Source organism: Musca autumnalis, unplaced genomic scaffold, assembly GCF_047663935.1.
Source record: "Musca autumnalis isolate F117 unplaced genomic scaffold, ASM4766393v1 scaffold_2, whole genome shotgun sequence".
Taxonomy (NCBI): domain Eukaryota; kingdom Metazoa; phylum Arthropoda; class Insecta; order Diptera; family Muscidae; genus Musca; species Musca autumnalis.
In genome coordinates this window covers 261,790,703-261,809,937 of record NW_027411755.1, presented here as the reverse complement: position 1 = coordinate 261,809,937, position 19,235 = coordinate 261,790,703, and the positions used below count along the sequence as shown (strand labels likewise).

The following is a 19,235-nucleotide window of genomic DNA, read 5'->3' as shown; positions in this document are numbered from 1 at the left end:
TTTTGCAGATTCTGAAACTACAATGCTCATAGATGAGAAATATCAAGAAACAAAAAAAAAATCGTCGGAGGGATTTTCAAATAAATCGCGATTTAAGTTCACATTTTTAGGGGTTCTTAAGGTTTTAACGATTTTGCTTGGAAACCGCTAGTCCTAATTAAATGGGGCTAAAGAAAATGTTGTAGCTGTGAAAATTCTCCAGATTGACCTTTAGGTTAGATGAGCATTGTAGTTTCAGAATCTGCAAAAACTTACCAGGTGTAAGCACCTTCCATTTAAATTTGGTTAAGGCACACCGTGGCATGTTTTTTTTAAATTTTGAAAAAATTTTATTTTTATTTTGAAAAAAAATCTAAAAAAAATGTTTTTCAAAAAATGTTTGCAATTTTTTTATTGCGTTTTGAATTTTCTTAATAGATTGGAATATATGAAAAACTCAAAAACACTTATTTATTGAACAAAAGTAACAAAAACTCAAAATTTTAAATAAATTCCTCTGCATCGAATTTAGGCGCTTCTGATGTATCGGAAAGCTGAAAGTGTTTTCTGTCGAACAAAGAAAAAATTATAAAAAATGTCTCTATCCGTTTAAAAGTTGCAGAGTTTTGACCAGGAAAAAACGATTCTGAACCACTGTGCGGCGGTATATTTTTTGGGGACAAGTTCATACTTTCTGACATAATGACCTAACAGCTCTAAAGACATTACCGCCACCAACCAAAGTGACTGATTAGCACAATGAGTTACGAATTGAGCATCCGATTAAGCCAAAACTTTCTAAACGTACATCAGGTTCCAAGAAGGTCTATTTCAGACAAAACCTTTGAGCACCTGGCTCACAAAAGTTTCGCTTATGGGCAGTTGAATGGCCTTTTGATTTTTTATAGCCTCAGCATTTATGCTAACGATGGTATATACACTTTCGTACGGGCAAAATGTGCCTCATCGAAATAATGGTTTTAGACCCCAACTATGTTTGGATGAAATGTTGTTTCAGACAGTTTGGAGTCGATTTAGCAATGTCCGTCCGTCTGTCTGTCTGGCTGCCTGATGCGCACGATAACTCTCGAACGGATGAACCGATGTGGTCTAAAATTTGTCTTTCGCAATATTTTGTCCAAACTTAGTTTAAGATGGGTTATATCGGTCCACTCCTTCCGGTACCTCCCCCACAAAAGTTCGAAAATGTTCGAAAATTTTGTACGCACGATAACGGAGTAACCGATTTGGTCCATACTTTGCACATCGTGAAATTTCTACCTAACTTAGATGAGGTTCCAATATGGACTCAATCGGTCCACGTCTTCCGGTACCTCCCACACAAAATTTCGGAAAAGTTCAGTTTAGGACCTGCTCTCGAATCGTTTTGATTTTTGTTGTAATAACTTTTATTTACGGGCCCCCATACGGCGGTACAAGTTTCATCAGGGGCAAAACCATACTTCTTGAGAAAATGGCCTGAAAGGTTAAAAAAACCATATGGAACCGTGAGTAGTGGTCTGAGCGCAAGATAACTCTCGAACGGATTTACTTATTCGATCCAAAATACGACCTTCCTAATATTTTGTCCAAACTCAGTTTAAGTTAGATATGGCTTATCTATCGGTTCACTCCTCCCCCACAAAGTTCAAAAATATTCGGAAAAATTGTGCGCACGATAACTCTTGAAGGGAATAACCGATTTGGTCCATACTTTGAAAATCGTGAAATGTCTACTAGGCTTAGATGAGTTTCCAATATGGACTAAATCGGTCCAATCCTTCGGGTACCTCCCACACAAAATTTCGGAAAAGTTCAGTTTAGGACCTGCTCCCGAATCGTTTTGATTTTTGTTGTAACAACTTGTATTCACGGCCCCCATAGGGCGGTACAAGTTTCATCAGGGGCAAAACCATACTTCTTGAGAAAATAGTCTGAAAGATTCAAAAAAACCCCTACCACACCCTGCGCAAGATAACTCTCGAACAGATCTGCCGATTCGATCCAAAATTTGGCCTTTATAATATATAGTCCAAACTTAGCTTAAGTTGGGAGATAAGCCATATCGGTGAAGGGAGGGACCGATTTGGTCCATACTTTACGCATCCCAATATATCTACCAGATATACATCAAGTTCGAATATGGACTATATTTGCTCACTCCTTCTGCTACCTCCCACAAAAAAATCGTATAAGTTCACTTTAAAACCTGCTCTTGAATAACTTTGATTTCTGTTGAAGCAACTTGCAATCGCTGTCTCAATTACGACTGTAAAAGTTTTTTCAGTTGCAAGTCCATACTTCTTGGGAAAACAGCCCGAAATTTGTAAACAACTCCTATCGCACCATATGTAGTAGCTGGAGAGCACAATAACTCTCGAACTGATCAACCGATTAGTCCAAAATTTGGCTTTCATCATATTTTGTCCAAACTTAGTTTAACTTCTAAAATGGCCCATGTGGCTCTCCTTAGAGAACCTCCCCCACGAAAGTTCAACGTTAGTGGTCAAGTGTAGTTTAGGTTAGGGTCTGTTCGGAGATCCTTTGCAAATTTGTACCGATGAAGATTTTTTGGTCCTGTTTACAGCCATATATGTTTTCCGTGGACAAGTCCATGCTTCCTGGCATACTGGTCCAACAGGTGTACCATAACCCACTGAAATGTCTAGTGGGCGCGATATCTATCGAATAGATATGACTCTCGAAATAAGATCCACTTCCGTAATTCACTATGTCGGTCCATTCCCTCCTCCAAAATTCTGAACAGACCCTAAATAAATTCGATCTGTCCGTAGATGAAAGTTCCAATTCACATTGGCTGAGGGTATCTCTGTTGGCAAAGCCGACTGATACTTTTTTACTTGTTGAACATTGTACGGAAAGTTCTCCTGCTTCCTGACAAAATGGACTAAATGCTCTCAAAATCCTACGGTGACAAACCAAAGAAATTACTTCCATAATTAGATCCAGTTCCATAATGGATTATGTCGGATCATTCCATCGGGTACCACTTCCGCAAAATGTCAACACTTTTGTGACTTGATCCAATCTAAGGCCACTTTTCGGGTAGGGTTGAAATGTGATCATAACTACAACAGTAGAATTTTTTGCTAGGGAAAGCCAATTCTTCCTGAGATACGGACCCACACATGTCCCAATATTTAGAGTCACACTTTAATACACCTCTCACAATAAAGCCCCATTATAGGGTGTTAAAAGGTCGGCCAACTATAGAATTTCCTCACCTATGCTGTGCCACAAGAAATTTCAAAACAATAGTATATCATTCTAATTGAGTCTATAATGGACCCATTTCACCCACATATACCAAAGGCCCCCGCCTCCCTTAACAAAATCATATACATTTGCGTGAGAACACAAGTTCGCACACCTGTGATCGGGGTACATCTAACATCTGTCCACGTGAACATCACAAACAAATCTCGCAAAATTTCCAAAAAATCATACGCACACTCAAACACCCCCCACACTGAGCAAATTTGAAAATGTTGTCGTTAAATTTTCCCCCCAAGAACAACAAAATAAATATTATTTTATTTTATATTTGCCAAATATTTTGATTGTGTATTAGTTCCGGTGTTAAGATGAACACGAGTGAGTATGGTGGTGATCCTATATCTGTGTATGTGAGTGTGTGCGAAAATGAATGCTGCCGTTATCGGCCTGTTATCAGCTCGGTCCGTTGGCTACTTAAGTCTCTGCAAACATTCGCCCAATTTGTGATAGCAGCAGCTAGCTCTACGTAAGGTACTCATCCGTGTAATTCGCATGGAAAATAGTTCGGTTCTGTTTCTCTCCTATCTATTTGTCGCCACCACTTCTAACGATTGGCGGTCGGGTGTGATTGTGTTCAAATAAAACAAACGACAGACTACGTCGACTACTATTACGTTCGATAACGATCGACGAGCGTTCATCCAGCCAGAGCCAGAGCAGCATTTCAGTTTTAAAAGCAACAAGTAAAACACACAGACAGTGTAGTCGCTCGCTTCTATATCTTCGCTTAAGACGTTCTGAAACATTCAGATCCAAAAAAAATATATTGCGCCTAAATTGAAACAAAAACAAAGCAAACCGTTAACTTTACCAAAGGACTAACATTTATTTTTTTTTTCTCTCTTGCATTTACTTCCATTTCACTGGAACTGGAATTGGTGATAAATAATAACAAAACAACAACATTGTTCCGCGTAGTGAATAAACGTGTGATTTCGTCATTACTCCTGCTACCGTTGTGGTCTAATTTGATTTTGGCCCAACGTCCTACCTCAACATTGTCACCGCCACAAACCGCTGCAACCCAGCCAAGGCTACAACTACCTCTTTCCACCGAAAGTTTAAACAGAACTTTTGCTACCAAAATGCCTGAGAAACGCATTGCCCCCACCATTGATAATGCTGCCGATTTTGAATTGAAATTGCCCGGGTAAGTAATGAAAAAATTAATAATTAAAAAATTGTTTACCACTTTGCATTGCCAACATGAATCATAATCACCATAGTCCAACTGCAAAAAAAAACATAAAAAAAGAAGTCAGCAATTTTTCCATTCATGTTCATCGCACCTCCTCCCCATGTGTTACGTAGTATTTGCTTGACCTTGGCAGTGATAATTTGCCCCCCATACAAAGATTTAACGTCCACCACGCTGATAAGCTTTTGTTAACAACGTAATAGCCTAGATAGAGGGCGGAGTGTCAGTGTTTGGTGGGAGGTCTGAGAATGCATTTGCAAAACTATCAGTTTACTTCGGGAAGGATTTCGAGTGTTTTATCTGTGCGACAACAAAAGGTGTTACATGTTTATTTTATTTTCGAAGAAAATCACTTGTCTGGCTCGTGGATGTTGTTATTCATCCATGAGTTTGCGAAACAAACAAAACTGAGTTTGTGGTTTGTTGTTTTTTCTTTTCTTTTGTTATTCGTATAAAAATTAATTGTTGAACTTTTTGGAAACAATTAAATTTACAATTATTATCAAACGGGATTTTTATACCCTCCATCGTAGGATGGGGGTATATTAAGTTTGTCATTCCGTTTGTAACTACTCGAAATAATCATTGTAGACCCCACAAACTATATATATTCTTGATCAGAGTGCAATTCTAGGCATGTCCGTCCGTCTGTCCGTCTGTTGAAATCACTCTAGCGTCCGAACGCATTGACGTAGGTGGATGAAATTTTGGGAAAATCTATTATATGTACGTAGGACTTTTGGTATTGAAAGTGGGCTATGTAGGTCCACGCTTTCGTATAGCCCCCAAACAAAATGGCCCGTGACGCGTCGTCGTTTTAAGAATTTTTTAAGATATTTGTCCCATTTTACCACCGAATTGGTTGTAATTTGGTATTTTGTGTCTCAGGAGGCCAAAAAACATTCCTACCAAAGTTGGTTTATATAGGTCCACGTTTTGGTATAGCCCCCATATAACGCTCCATATAAAGTACGAGTCGTTTTTAAATATTTTGAATGTATTAGTCCCATTTGACAACAGAATCGGTTATAGATTTGTATTTTTTGTTTCCAGAGGCTAAGAAACATTTCTACCATAAAATGTTTTTATAGGTCCACGTTTTGATATAGCCTCCATAGGACGATATCTCCCGATTTTCGGTATTTTGAAGGTTTTGGCCTCATTATCACACCGAGATGGCTGAAATTTGGTATTTAGTCTTCGTTGGGGGTATAAAGCTTTCCCCCAGAAATTTGTAGGTATAGGTCCACGCCATCATATAGCCCCCATAGAACGGTATCTTCCGTTTTTCGGTATTTTGAAGGTTGTGGCCACATTAATCCACCGAAATGGCTGAAATTTGTGGTGGAGGGTATAAAAAGTTCGGCCCGACCGAACTTAACGCATTTCCTACTTGTTTAAGTTTTTATTTTTAATTGCTGCTGGTTGGAGATATACATTTGCGATGGAATACTTAGGCTAATCTACACATTGATACGATCAAAATTGTGCCTCATCGAAATAATTGTTTTAGATCCCAGGAATGTTTGGATGAAATCCGTTTCAGACAATGTGGATTCGATTAGCACTGCCCATGTAACAGTCGGTTTGTCTGACTGGTGCTCACGATAACTTTCAAATGAATCAACCAATCTGGACATAATTTGTTCCTCGTAATGGCTGTGTTCCTTTACTTACCTGAGGTTACCATTTTTACCATTTTTAACCTGCAAAGCGCTCCTTAACCCCAAAAAGCAGGGATGTCAACTGTCCCGAGGTAAAAATCGCTACATCCACATACGCACCATAGGTCTGTAGCGATTTTTACCTTAACACAGTTGACATTCCTGCTTAAACAGTGGTTTTTGTACGTCAAAAATCACCACAAGTAGCGGGAAAACCACCAAGTTGGCACGCCTGCCAAAAAGTGGAAAAACTGGCAGCAATTTTTAAGAGAGTGAGAGAGAAGAGAGCACAAATGCCTTTCTCTTCTACCACAGGCTACCAGACAAATTTTTGCTGGTAAAAAATGGTAGGATTGATTTTTCGATATTTGTTTGACGATTATTTCACAATGAAGAAAAAAAATGAACGAAAAACAGAAGAAAAATGCGAACGCTGACAAAACAAAATTAAAAACTGTGAAATAAAAGAAGAAAATTGAATTGTTATGTTTCTTTTTGACATTGCTACCAGATCTACCATTTTTTCGTTCATTTACTTTTCTGGTAAAAAAAAGTTCATAAGAGAGCGCTTTTGAGCAATTTTGACAGTTTTCTCTTTGACCAGCTAATATTTCTTCTAGATATAGATTAGGTTGGAATCTACATATGCAGTAAATGGATATGTATCGCATGGTTTTGAATTATTTCAAAAAACCCTGCCGCCACCAACTAAAATGACTGATGAACACAATTACTTATAAATTGCGCATCCCATTCCAACCGTACATTAAGATCCAATAAGGTTTATATCGGACAACATCTTCGGGTACCAAACTTACAAAAGCTCAATAATTTCACTTAATTGCAGTTTAAGGGCTGTTCGAGGATCGTTTCGTCTCTCAGGTCTAATCTTTATATATTGTAATATTTCTCCCAAGCTTAAATCAAGTTCCATGCAGTTCTATATTCGACAAAAAAAACTCCCCCACAAAATTTCAAAATTTCGCTTAAGTGCAGTTAAGGGCTATTCGAGGATTGTTTGAGATTTTCATCGACATATTTTTTCTTGGACATGTCCATGCTTCCTAACATTAGCTTAAAAAATCCTACGGTACCCACAAATTGCCTGGATGCCACGATAACTATCGAAAGGAATGACTCCCAGAATAAGATCCAGTTCCAAGATGGAATATATTGGTGCTTTACTTCAGGTACACCATCCGCACAAAACACTTTTGCACTTCAAAGTAGAGTTGGGCAATCTAGTTCCCGGAGCGGATCGATCTTTCTAGTTCCTTTTCCCAAAAGGCGTTAAATTGAAGGAACGAGAAAAACGAAAGGAACTATACAAACGCAAGAGTTGGATATAGTTGCAATAGTTCCTTGTCCGGAATAGTTCCTTGGAACTAGTTCGTTCCGGAACTACACAACTCTACTTCAAACCAGTTTAAAATTAAAATCACTTCTCGGATCGTGTGGTTGAGGTTATATCTCTATTGGCAAAATCGACTGAAACTGTTTTACTATTGAACCAATGCATTAGCCCTACTGCTCGTAGATGTACCGCTTGTTTTCATATGGTCATTGGGTCACGTGACCGAATTGTCACCAGAAGAAGAAGATTCCATTTCTTTTTATCTGTCCCATTAAACCTGAGAGTTCTTCTACCAAGGTTAGAGTAGTTTTCAATACCTCCAGTAAGTCCACTACAGGTTTGAGTTTGAATGATTCTCTATATTCTGGTCCGATTTTACAGAATGACTTAACCATTCGTAGGCGTTTTTATCGTTATTTTTTCAATGGTGATGTTGAGAAAATGTATCGCCAGATTTGGTTAAATGAGGATCATACAAGGTTTCAAAGATTGGTTTTTCGGAAAGAACATAAAGCCTCTTTAAAGAATTTTGAATTGAAGACAGTCACGTTTGGTGTAAATTGTACACCATATTTGTTCATTAGAACTTTGCTTCGGTTAGCGTCATATGTTGAAAAGGATTTGCCTTTATCCGGCCACAATATTGCGCCAAATGATGTACGTGGATTATGCCCTAGCAGGTGCTCATGAATTAGCAGTAACAATAGAAGCTAGGGATCAATTGGTTTGTGCTCTGTCTTTTGCTGGTTTTTCTATGAGGAAGTGGACTTCTAACGAAGAGCAAATTTTGCTAGGGTTACGACCAGATCATCTTCTGTCTGAAAAGTTTCTTGAGATTGAGGATGAAAGTACTCCAAAACCTTGGGCATTAGATGGAATGCCAAGCGTTATTTTTTCTATTTATATATATATATATATATATATATATATATATATATATATATATATATATATATATATTCTAAGCGTTGACTATCGAGCGAATATTCACTTCAATGTTTGAACAGACCACATATTTAAGATAAACTCCTTTTGAGACGACTTGGAATCGATTTAGCCATGTTCCTTCTGTCAGACTCGCTAGTGCTCGAAAGCACTACCCTATTTGGTCCAAACGTTGAATAGCCTAACATTTCTTCTAAACTTATATCATGTTCGCAGACGGGCTATCGTTTAACTTTCAGCTCACAAATTTTCACATAACTGCAAATTAAAGACTCTTCTCGGATAGTCTGTACCTTGGGAAGTCTTTGTTTGGTCATTGATCAATTTTTAACGCATGCTATTCTTGGTGTTTCAATTATTAGGAGGGAAAGTACCTATTATCTAATTAAAAAGATCGATTTAGCTAAAGTTCAAAGAGTATAGATAATTGAATTTCTGTAGCCAGTGTTGAATCTATCCATAGGATGAAATCGTGGTTTGGGGGTATATTTCTTCGTCGTTTCATTTTATTTTAGATTCTAGATATGGCTATTTTGCACCAATAACACAAAGAATTACCCACTTTGTTTATTTCGATATGATCGTCTGTACTTAACGTATTGTGTACCTTGTCATGTGACTCTGTTCCTACCGACAGAAGACTAATTTGTAACAGCCTTTGCCCTAAATACATTCTAAACATTACCGGTTCATCGTCTTTTTAGCAACCTGAATAGCTTTCTCAGGATAAGCCATTTAATTTACACCGAGGATTATCACATGCGAAGGATCTTTTGTGAAATAAATTCATTGTCTAGTGGACTCATAACAAAATAATGATAACTAATTTTCAAAAGAGTTTAACACATAAAAAGGAGCTAGAATATAGTTTATAAGCGGTATTCCTAAATAAAAGTCATTTTTATATATGTTATTTGAATACATGTTATATCCCTGACCCAATTTCAAACAATTTCCACGTAATTCAAACAATAAACACAAACTTCAGAAGAAAACAACAACACACTACCTACGTTTTCCCAATTTTTCTAAAATATTCTCCTATAAAATTGTTTTGAAAAACATTTCGGATAGTCATATGAAATATGTTTTATTTTAAAAAACTCAATAAACTTGTTGCCAAGTCATTTAGTTTGATTTTATTTTTTAATTTTTTATTATTATGTTTTGGAAGGCTCGACCACCATGTTTTGCGAATGTTTCCTCCACTTTATTTTTCTACTTAATAATGTCAAATGATTCGGATTTGTTATTGTGTTCTGATTAAAAGTAGGCCATTTTGTTCAACCGAGGGGGTAGGGCGAATGGTCAGGATTGTTTTTTATTACCTTTTTTCTCAGTGGATCTACGTAAATAAACATAAATTGTCAGGAAATTTATGATCCAATGATATTATGTTTTTAATATACCGGTATTTCGTCGGAAATTTTTTTGTTCCATATAAAAGTTTATTAGTCGCACACATGGAAAGCAAATTAAAAAATATATAGAAAAGTTGTTGTCTCACGCTTTTCACATGCTAGCCAAATAAGCAAAGTTCATTGTTGACAAATTCAGAAAACAAATCTTATTTTTTTGGGGCGGGCGTATATTGAAATGGGTCATGATCTATTTTATTCTCTTAAGAGGTATAATAAATCAATTGATTTATGCTAAATGCCTATATACAATTTAAGGTATACATATTTAGATCACCGACCCCCTGGTCATGTTTCTAATACATATAGCCCAAAAAACGCGATATTTGACCTCATTTTATCGCAAAACATATTGTTTTGTTTTCAAGTTCAAATCTAAAAAAGACTTTTCAGTAGGGTAAATGACGCATACCAATTTGAAGTTTAAGGACAGGAATATTTCTATTTTTGAAGGAAACTAAAGATAATTCATCTACCTTTTTAATGGATACAACAAAATAAAATTGCAATGTCAAGGATACCACTAAAAGAATATCTTTATAAATTGTCATTTATTATATATTTCAATTATATTCTACAAGGTCAGGGTATAAATAAAGTTAATACTCTAATAAACCAACAGTGTATAACGAATCAAATATGAGTAGTTGCTAAGTTTACTATAAATTAAATCGATTGCCTCGAAGAATAGGATTTATTTAAGAGTAGTTGCTCTTCATAGAAACTCCATAAATGTATGATCTTTTTCGAGTTTGGTTTAGTTTTTAAGGTTTGCATTATTACATCATTAAATAATTTATCTCAGATTATAAGAATTTTTATAAAAATTGTTATAGCTTTTTTGCCATTGGGTGTTTATTAAAAAAACAGACACACACAAATAAGGCTAAATAAAATAAAACTTGTGAAGAATTTAAATTTCTGCTCATTTTATCAATATTTACGAAATTACATACACCATTTATGTATGTGTACGTACGTATGTGAAAACACTTCACTTCATATCGCACGATTAAAACTATAATCCCAAATAATCTTGCCAATCGAAAGTCAACGTCTGATATCATCATCGCCATGTAATCATAGTGTAGCTTAACATCAACCACTTCCATTATAAATCACTAATAATAATAATGCCAACATGTGTTTTATTACCTCCACCCTTTAGCTTTTTGAACAAGAACAAAACATTGGCACTACTCTTGGATTACGATGGCACACTTGCCCCCATTGCAGATAATCCCAAAAAGACTGTTATGCCCATTGCCACTGAAGTCATTCTCAACAAACTCGCCAAGCATCCCAATGTATTCTTAGCTGTGATATCTGGACGTGGCATTCGCGATGTCCAGGGACGTGTTGGCATCAATGGCATCATGTATGCCGGTAATCATGGCATTGAAATTGAATCGGAAGATGGCAGCAGACACGATTATCAACTACCCACTGAGGTCCAGGAAAACTATACCCATCTGGTTAAGGAATTGCGCGCCAATGTTGAAAAGAATAATGCCTGGGTTGAAGACAAGCGGGTATCGTTGACATATCACTATCGCGATACTCCTTTGGACATCAAGGAACCACAAAAACAAGTGGCCATTAAAATTATTGAAGCCCATGGTTTTAGAGCCAATCAAGCCCATGAAGCCATTGAAGCTAAACCTCCAGTAAATTGGCACAAGGGAGAGGCTGCACTTTTCATTTTGAAACACAAATTTGGTGAAAATTGGGCCGACAACATTAAGGTTATATTTGCTGGTGATGATACCACCGATGAAGATGCTATGAAAGTATGTTTCCAACAACACACACAAATTTATCTTCAATATCTAAAACTTATCTTCTTTCTTTTCAGTTACTCCAAGGCCTTGGTAAATCATTTAGAGTATCAACTGATCCAGAAATCCAAACCTTTGCCGATTTCAGATTGTCACGCCAGGATTTGGTCAGTGATTTATTGCAATGGATTGCCACTGCATATGGTGTCTAACCAACAATATCGTCATTTTCTTTTAATTTAAACAAATTATACTATTATTATATTGTTTTACTACCATTGTATGTAAAATCCCCCCTCTATCGTAGTTTTAAGTGTTATTCAATTGTCATTCATAGAAATTTTGTTGTATTTTTAATGTACAAAACCAACAAGAACATGAAACGGGTACAGAAAACTTATATTACAATCGCGTACACATAATACACACATATACCTAGATATTATTAACATACTCATGCATCTTTAGTCTTATAGAAATTATAGTTAAAAATATGTCACTTCATATTTTGCCTAACCTCCAACAAATTATTGCATAAAACATTATTTAATAAATGAATATTAGAAAAAGAAATCATGAGTTTTTAAATATTTCTGTTGAATTCGCATTTAAACGAATTCATCGGTCGTCATAAAATTGGGGAAGAGTCCTTTGTTTCAATTCTAAGAACTAAGAGAACTGATGAGTCCAAGTGGCGTTGGACAAAACTAATCTCCTCTACCTTTCCCGAAATTAAATCAATGTTAACTGCATCCCACTTAAAACACTTATTGTTTTAAAAATTTAAAAACAATAAAATTGAGATTAAGCTTCATTACCTTACAATAATTTTAGACAAAATGTTTATTCTTAGAAAAATGTTTGAACATATTTTTCGTTCTTTATGAATTCCATAAAAGTTTATTAGCTCTTGATATGATGATTACTGTATTTATAATAAAACAATATTGATGAAGGAAATTGGCGGATTACATGTCTATAGAACAAATTAGCTCCATGTCTTACTTGAAGAATTAGACAGGACAGGTTTCATATACCTGATATCAGATGCATAATTTATTTATACCAAATACCAGATATCAGATGTATAATAGAGGTGAGGATTTGTGAAAACTGAACTTGTATAAGGTGATTCTGATAAAATAAATACACACAGAAAAAAGGCCTCTAACAGAGTTTAAAATGCTAACGCCATATTAGCAAAAGCACCGAATATTTGCAGCTTTGACTGCTAAAATTTCTCCGAAATATGTTTAGCAACAATGAATAACGGCAACACGTAGCAACAAATTTCACAAACATATTCTCAACGATGCTGATGCTATTTGATATTGTTGCTATAATAAAAAAGCATCGCACACGCATACTCATATTTTGCAGGACACGTGATCAACACATATAAGAAAAAATGACAACAATTATAACATAATAGTCAAGAAACAAAACGGTGTATAGTAGAATAGTTCATTTCAAGTCTAACAAGTAAGAAAAGCGTTAAGTTCGGTCGGGCCGAACTTTTTATACCCTCCACCACAAATTTCAGCCATTTCGGTGGATTAATGTGGCCACAACCTTCAAAATACCGAAATTCGGAAGGTACAGTTCTATGGGGGCTATATATACAAATTTCTGGGGGAAAGTTGTATACGCCTAAAGAAGACTAAATACCAAATTTCAGCCATATCGGTGTGATAATGAGGCTAAAACGTTCAAAATATCGAAAATCGGGAGATATTGTATTATGGGGGCTATATCAACACGTGGACCTATATAAACATTTTATGGTAGAAATGTTTCTTAGCCTCTGGAAACACAAAATACAAAGTTACAACCGATTCTTTGGTCAAATGGGTCTAATACATTCAAAATATATTAAAATGACGCGTACTTTATAAGGGGCCTTATTTGGGGGCTATACCAAAACGTGGACCTATATAACCCAACTTTGATAGGAATGTTTTCTGGCCTCTGAAGACACAAAATACGAAATTACAACCAATTCTGTGGTCAAATGGGTCTAATACATTCAAAATATATTAAAATGACGCGTACTTTATATGGGGCCTTATATGGGGGCTATACCAAATCGTGGACCTATATAACCCAACTTTGGTAGGAATATTTTTTGGCCTCTGGAGACACAAAGTACCAAATTACAACCAATTCGGTGGTAAAATGGGCCAAATATCTTAAAAATTCCTTAAAAAGACGACGCGTCACGCGTCATTTTGTATGGGGGCTATACGAAAGCGTGGACCTACATAGCCCGCTTTCAATACCAAAAGTCCTACGTAAATATAACATATTTTCCCAAAATTTCATCAACCTACGTCAATCCGTTCGGACGCTAGAGTGATTTCCACAGACGGACAGACGGACAGACGGACGGACATGGCTATATCGATGTAGAATTGCACGCTGATCAAGAATATATATACTTTGTGGGGTCTACAATGATTATTTCGAGTAGTTACAAACGTAGTGACAAACTTAATATACCCCCATCCTATGGTGGAGGGTATAAAAATATATAAGTTATATTATTTAACCAACAACCAATTTAGTCATCAGTGAGCATAACATAGCACTGGACATCTTCATCACAATTCAGGTACACCAGTGCGGGTAATAAACCGATAAAAGTATTATTAAATGTTCCTTTTGGGGAAAATATTTGACGGGCAAATATCCGAATTGGGTACTTATAGAAAAGTAGTTAACCGGGACAGTTTGAACTCATTTATATGAAAAAACTTTGGGGATTTATGTTGTGGGGCAATTAAACGGGAAAGGCAGTTAAGCAGAGAGGTAGATAACCGGGGTGAAGTGTAGTATTGTTTAAGTTTTTTTTTTTTTTTTTTTTTTTTTTTTTTTTTTTTTTTTTTTTTTTCTTTTTTTTTTTCTTTTCGTTTATTGATGTAATACATTAAATAGAAATACTACTATTAATAAACAAATAGTTGAATATATTAGTATATGTACACTGTTCCCAATGGGACGCTCTAGTACAGCAAATATAATGAATAACTTTGGTTATATACATATATACATAATACACAATAATAAAGTGTTTCATATTTTGATAGGCTATATTATAATGAAAAATATTACAAAAAAAAACATTACTTTTTTATATTAATTTTTTCATTTATGTTAAAAGGTTGTCGGGGAATAAAATAAGTTGATTATGACATATGCCACCAATATTTGGAAATGTTTAGAAAGTCTTTCTTGTCTCTTTGAGTTATAGTTGTATCAAACCTTGTATCATTACTTGAATTATTTACGTTGAAGGCTTTAACATTGGCTCTTCTATATAAATGATAAAATTTTGGTATACCAATACTATTTTGTATGCAATTTATTTTATCTAGGTACATGAATGATTCTGGAGGGACAAATCCAGTTTCTAAGCACATTTGTATATATCGATCGTCGATATAGTATGGGGCCATAATCAGATTGTTTGAATCATTTTCCGTACATTTCAATATATGGTTTCTAGTGAGTTTAATAATAAAATTATCTATTCTATTTATATTTACATTTTTATAAAGTATTTTATTAGATATGAATTTCAGATAGTTACTACTTTGAGATCTATACAGGGAGGTACACGAACGCAAACATTTTCTTTCAAATTTTCGCAATTTCTCCATGTAAGAGGGAGAAATGTTGAACCAAATTGGAGCACCATAACAAAGAATTGTACGCACAATTGTTGTATACAATAGAATTTTGACACTTTTGTTAATATTTTTAGAGAAGAATATATTATTATAAGCAAAGAATGCATTTCTAGCTTTTATTATTTGCTTATTTATATGATCGTTAAAGTATAAAAATGTATCTAAATATATTCCTAAATATTTCACTATCTTGTTTGTTGGAATAACTATGTTATTTTTAGTTGATTTTATTTCAAATTCTTTCCAATGTTTTCTTATATTCCAGTTGCATTTATCAACTGGCGGACGAAAGAGTATAGCTTCACATTTGTTTATATTTATTTTCATGTTCCAGTCTAGGCTATATTGTTCAACAATATTAAAGGTAGTTTGGAGTTTGTTATTAATATTTACAATCTTGTCGTCATGTTCATAAATAATTGTATCATCTGCAAATCCAATAATATTCTCTGTCTTATTTAATAAGTCGTGTATATATATGTTGAATAATATTGGAGCGTTAACTGTGCCCTGTTGTAGGCCATTTATCATTTTGAATACAATTGAACTAATAGTAGTTCCTTTTCCTATTACAAATTTCTTTTCAGTTATCATGTTGTATAGCAAAACAACAAGGTGAAAAGGAAATTTATATTTGAACATTTTGTAAATTAACCCAGGTATCCAAATGTTATCAAATGCCTTTTCAAAGTCAATTAAGCAAGCTCCTGTACATTTTTTGTTGTTCCAGTTCCACTGGATGTTTGATATTAAGAGATTTATGGCATGAATCGTAGAATGTTTATGTTTGAAACCAAATTGCTTTTCGCAAATTATATTAGCTTTTTGACATTGATTTGAAATAATTTTGTTGGTGCAAATTTCAAAAATTTTACTAATATTGGGTAGCAAACTTATAGGTCTTAGATTTTTGGGGTCAGAGATGTCTTTATCCTTTTTAGGAAGCGTAATGACTTTGGCTGTTTTCCAGCAATCTGGGAAATGCGCATTGTTAATCATATTATTAAATAGTGTCAAATAATCGAAAATCAAGGCAGTTGGTAATTTCTTTAGAATAAAGTTAGGAATTTTATCCAAACCATAGGATAATTTACCTTTCAAGTTTGCAAAAATAAACAAAATTTCTTCGCGGGTAGTAAAATACTCCTGAAGTGAAGAACAGTTAATATTATTGGCTAGACTAGTGTCGCTGAAGGTTGTAATTCTGGTATTATTTTCTAAGTACCTCTCTCTGGCTCTTAAAAAGGAATTGAATACATTTATAACTACGTTGTGTATTGTGTTGGAATCATCTATATTTTTTGAGGCGTATATAGACTCTAAATAAGCTCCTATATAGTTAAGTATATTGTCTTCGTTTCGCAAAACATATTTATTAGAGTCACTATCAATTTCTATTGTTTGGTGATCTATTTCAGAGCGGTGTAAAAGGTTTATATCTCCAACTGGAACTTTTAGGAAAGTGATATTTGAAGATGTTTGTTTTTTTAATAATTTTTTGGTATGAAAAAACATTTTTGATGGATCACATGAATTAATTTTGTGTAGCCTTTGTTCCAACTCTTTATTTATTGAAATTGTAAAGTTATCTTGAAGGAGTTTTCTTACCATTTTTAATCTGTTTTTGTAAAAACATAGATCATATGGATTTAGTACATATTGAAATCTATTATGCTTTTTAATAATAGTAAGAATTCTACTTTTTTCTCTTTGAAGACATTTTATAATGGGATTTACCAAACTTTTCAATTGGTTTTTCTCACTAAAACGTGGAACACTTGTAATTATAGCATTGGTTACAATTGAGTTTAATCTTTCAATATGGAACAGAATTTCATCATTTGATAAATTTCTATTATTTGGAACTACACAATCGTTGTTTAAAGCATGCATGATACGCTTCTCGAATTTGTTCCAATTTGTTCTTTTATAATCCAATGCTGACTCTATATTAGATTTAAAAATTACAAATGGGTCTAATTGACTGTTCTTAGAAACAATTATTTTTATGGCGTTATGATCACTGTCGTAATCTAACGTTTCCAAACAATTAATATTATTGGATGCTTTATGAACAAAAAGCCTCGAATCAATTATAAATAAATCTAAAAAGGAATCACATCGTGGATACGAAGGTAGATTAGATGCATACAATGAACATCTATATTGTATTTCATTGTCAGAAAGCCAATCATGTAGAGATATACCTTTGTCATTGTTTATGACGTTCCCCCACATGCTATGTTTACAGTTTAAATCACCACCAAGTATGTAATAGTTGTTTGGGTGCCCCAAGTTGAGATCTTCGTATAAACTAGTGAGATCAGCTTTAAAATTTATATTGTTGTTGCCTGCAGGATAATATGCCGATATTACAAACAATTGGGCACTACCAGTCATAGATATTTTTATTGCACAAGTTTCTAACGATTTAAATTTCTTAGTTGAGCATTCTTTGTATTTGAAAACTTTTCTGACTAAAATTCCTGTACCTCCCCCCCTAGTTACTGAATCTCTATCTTTTCTTATAAAGTTGTATCCTTCGAATGAAACTTTATATTTACTTCCAAGTTTTGTCTCATTTAGTAATACAATATCTGGTTTATATTTATTTAGAAAAATTTGCAAATCATATCTTCTATTTAACTTTATTAATGAATTAACATTTATTTCGATTACAGTTAGCTTATCAGGTGTTAAAAAATCATTTGGGGAAACCATTAATTATTTATCTCCAATGCGGAGTACAATGCATCGATACGTGCATCTTGACTTTGTAATTGTTTTTGTAAATTAGATAATTGGTTTGAAATGTTTTGTATGGCATATTGAAGATTTTGGAAAATATTATTGTTTGTATTAACATTTATGTTATTTTCGTTCAATCCATTATTTTTAAATGCATTTGCGTAACTAGTGTTTTTATTAACATGTAAATATGTGTGGTTACTATTTTGATTTTTTGTTGATTTTCGTTCAATTAGTTTTTGTTTTAGCTGTTTGTAGATTTCACACCCTTTATACGATGCAGGGTGACCATATTTTTTGCATAGAACACAATAGATTTTATCACGTTCGCTTGGATCGACTGATTGCATGTTACATTTCCCAACTTCGTGTTGCTGATTACATTTGACGCATCTCGGCTCCAAAAAGCAGTTGGATGCACTATGGAAAAAGCCTTGACATCTGCGGCATTGAGGTATCTCATCTTTTTTTAAGGGTTCCCATTTAATAAGCCGGTGTAGGATACCCCTTATTGATCTCAGCTCCCTTAAATTACCTTCTGGTTTTATTTGTACCAAAAATATTGGTAGTAGTTTACCTTCCCTTTTAGACTTGCTGGTGTAGAAGGGACTAACTTTTACGAATTTTAATGTTTCGGTTTCATGTTTACGAAGTTCTTCAAGAACTCGTTCTGTTTTTACATTTTGGTCTACATTTTTTAATATGAAGGTTTTGTTTTTGGCACCTCTTGGGGTGTATGTATAGTAATTAGTTTTTGTTTTATTTAGGTATGTAGTAACACGCAGGAAACTTTTCATAGAATTTAGATATAATGTATTTTTGTTCTTTTGTGGATAATGTTTAATATTGAAATCAGAGATTTTAAGACCGTTCTCTACAAAGTCTATTATTTCATTTGTTTCCACATTATAAATGTTGACAGGTGGAACTTTTTCTTTTTTGTTTTGATCTTTTTCAAGATTCTGCTGATCGGTATTAGATTTGTTGTTTTTTAATGTGGATGATTGTTCCGCTATGCTAGGCGGAGGTTTTGATGATGGTACAGCATCGTTGTGATGCTGTGATGAAGATTCGCCTGTTGTTGGGCTTGTGTTTTTGTTGTTGTTCAACACATGTTCTTTAAATTTGGATAGTGATTCAGTGTCACATTCAAAGTCATCTTCAA

General features: G+C 34.4%; 1 protein-coding gene across 6 annotated transcripts in view; it reads left to right on the top strand.

Moving 5' to 3' along the window:
- The window catches only part of LOC141391981 (uncharacterized), a 43,707-nt gene extending 31,501 nt beyond the window's left edge, over positions 1-12,206 (top strand). For 5 of the 6 annotated variants that reach the window (XM_073964800.1, XM_073964801.1, XM_073964803.1 and 2 more), the window contains exons 2-4: positions 4,195-4,426; positions 11,024-11,645; positions 11,711-12,206. In XM_073964800.1, the coding sequence (XP_073820901.1) occupies positions 4,195-4,426; positions 11,024-11,645; positions 11,711-11,845 (989 nt within the window). In that variant the 3' untranslated portion in view covers positions 11,846-12,206. Of the gene's footprint in view, positions 1-2,211; positions 3,960-4,194; positions 4,427-11,023; positions 11,646-11,710 lie in introns of those variants that run through there. The other variant, XM_073964802.1, reaches the window with a different exon arrangement.
- Positions 12,207-19,235: the final 7,029 nt, after the last annotated feature.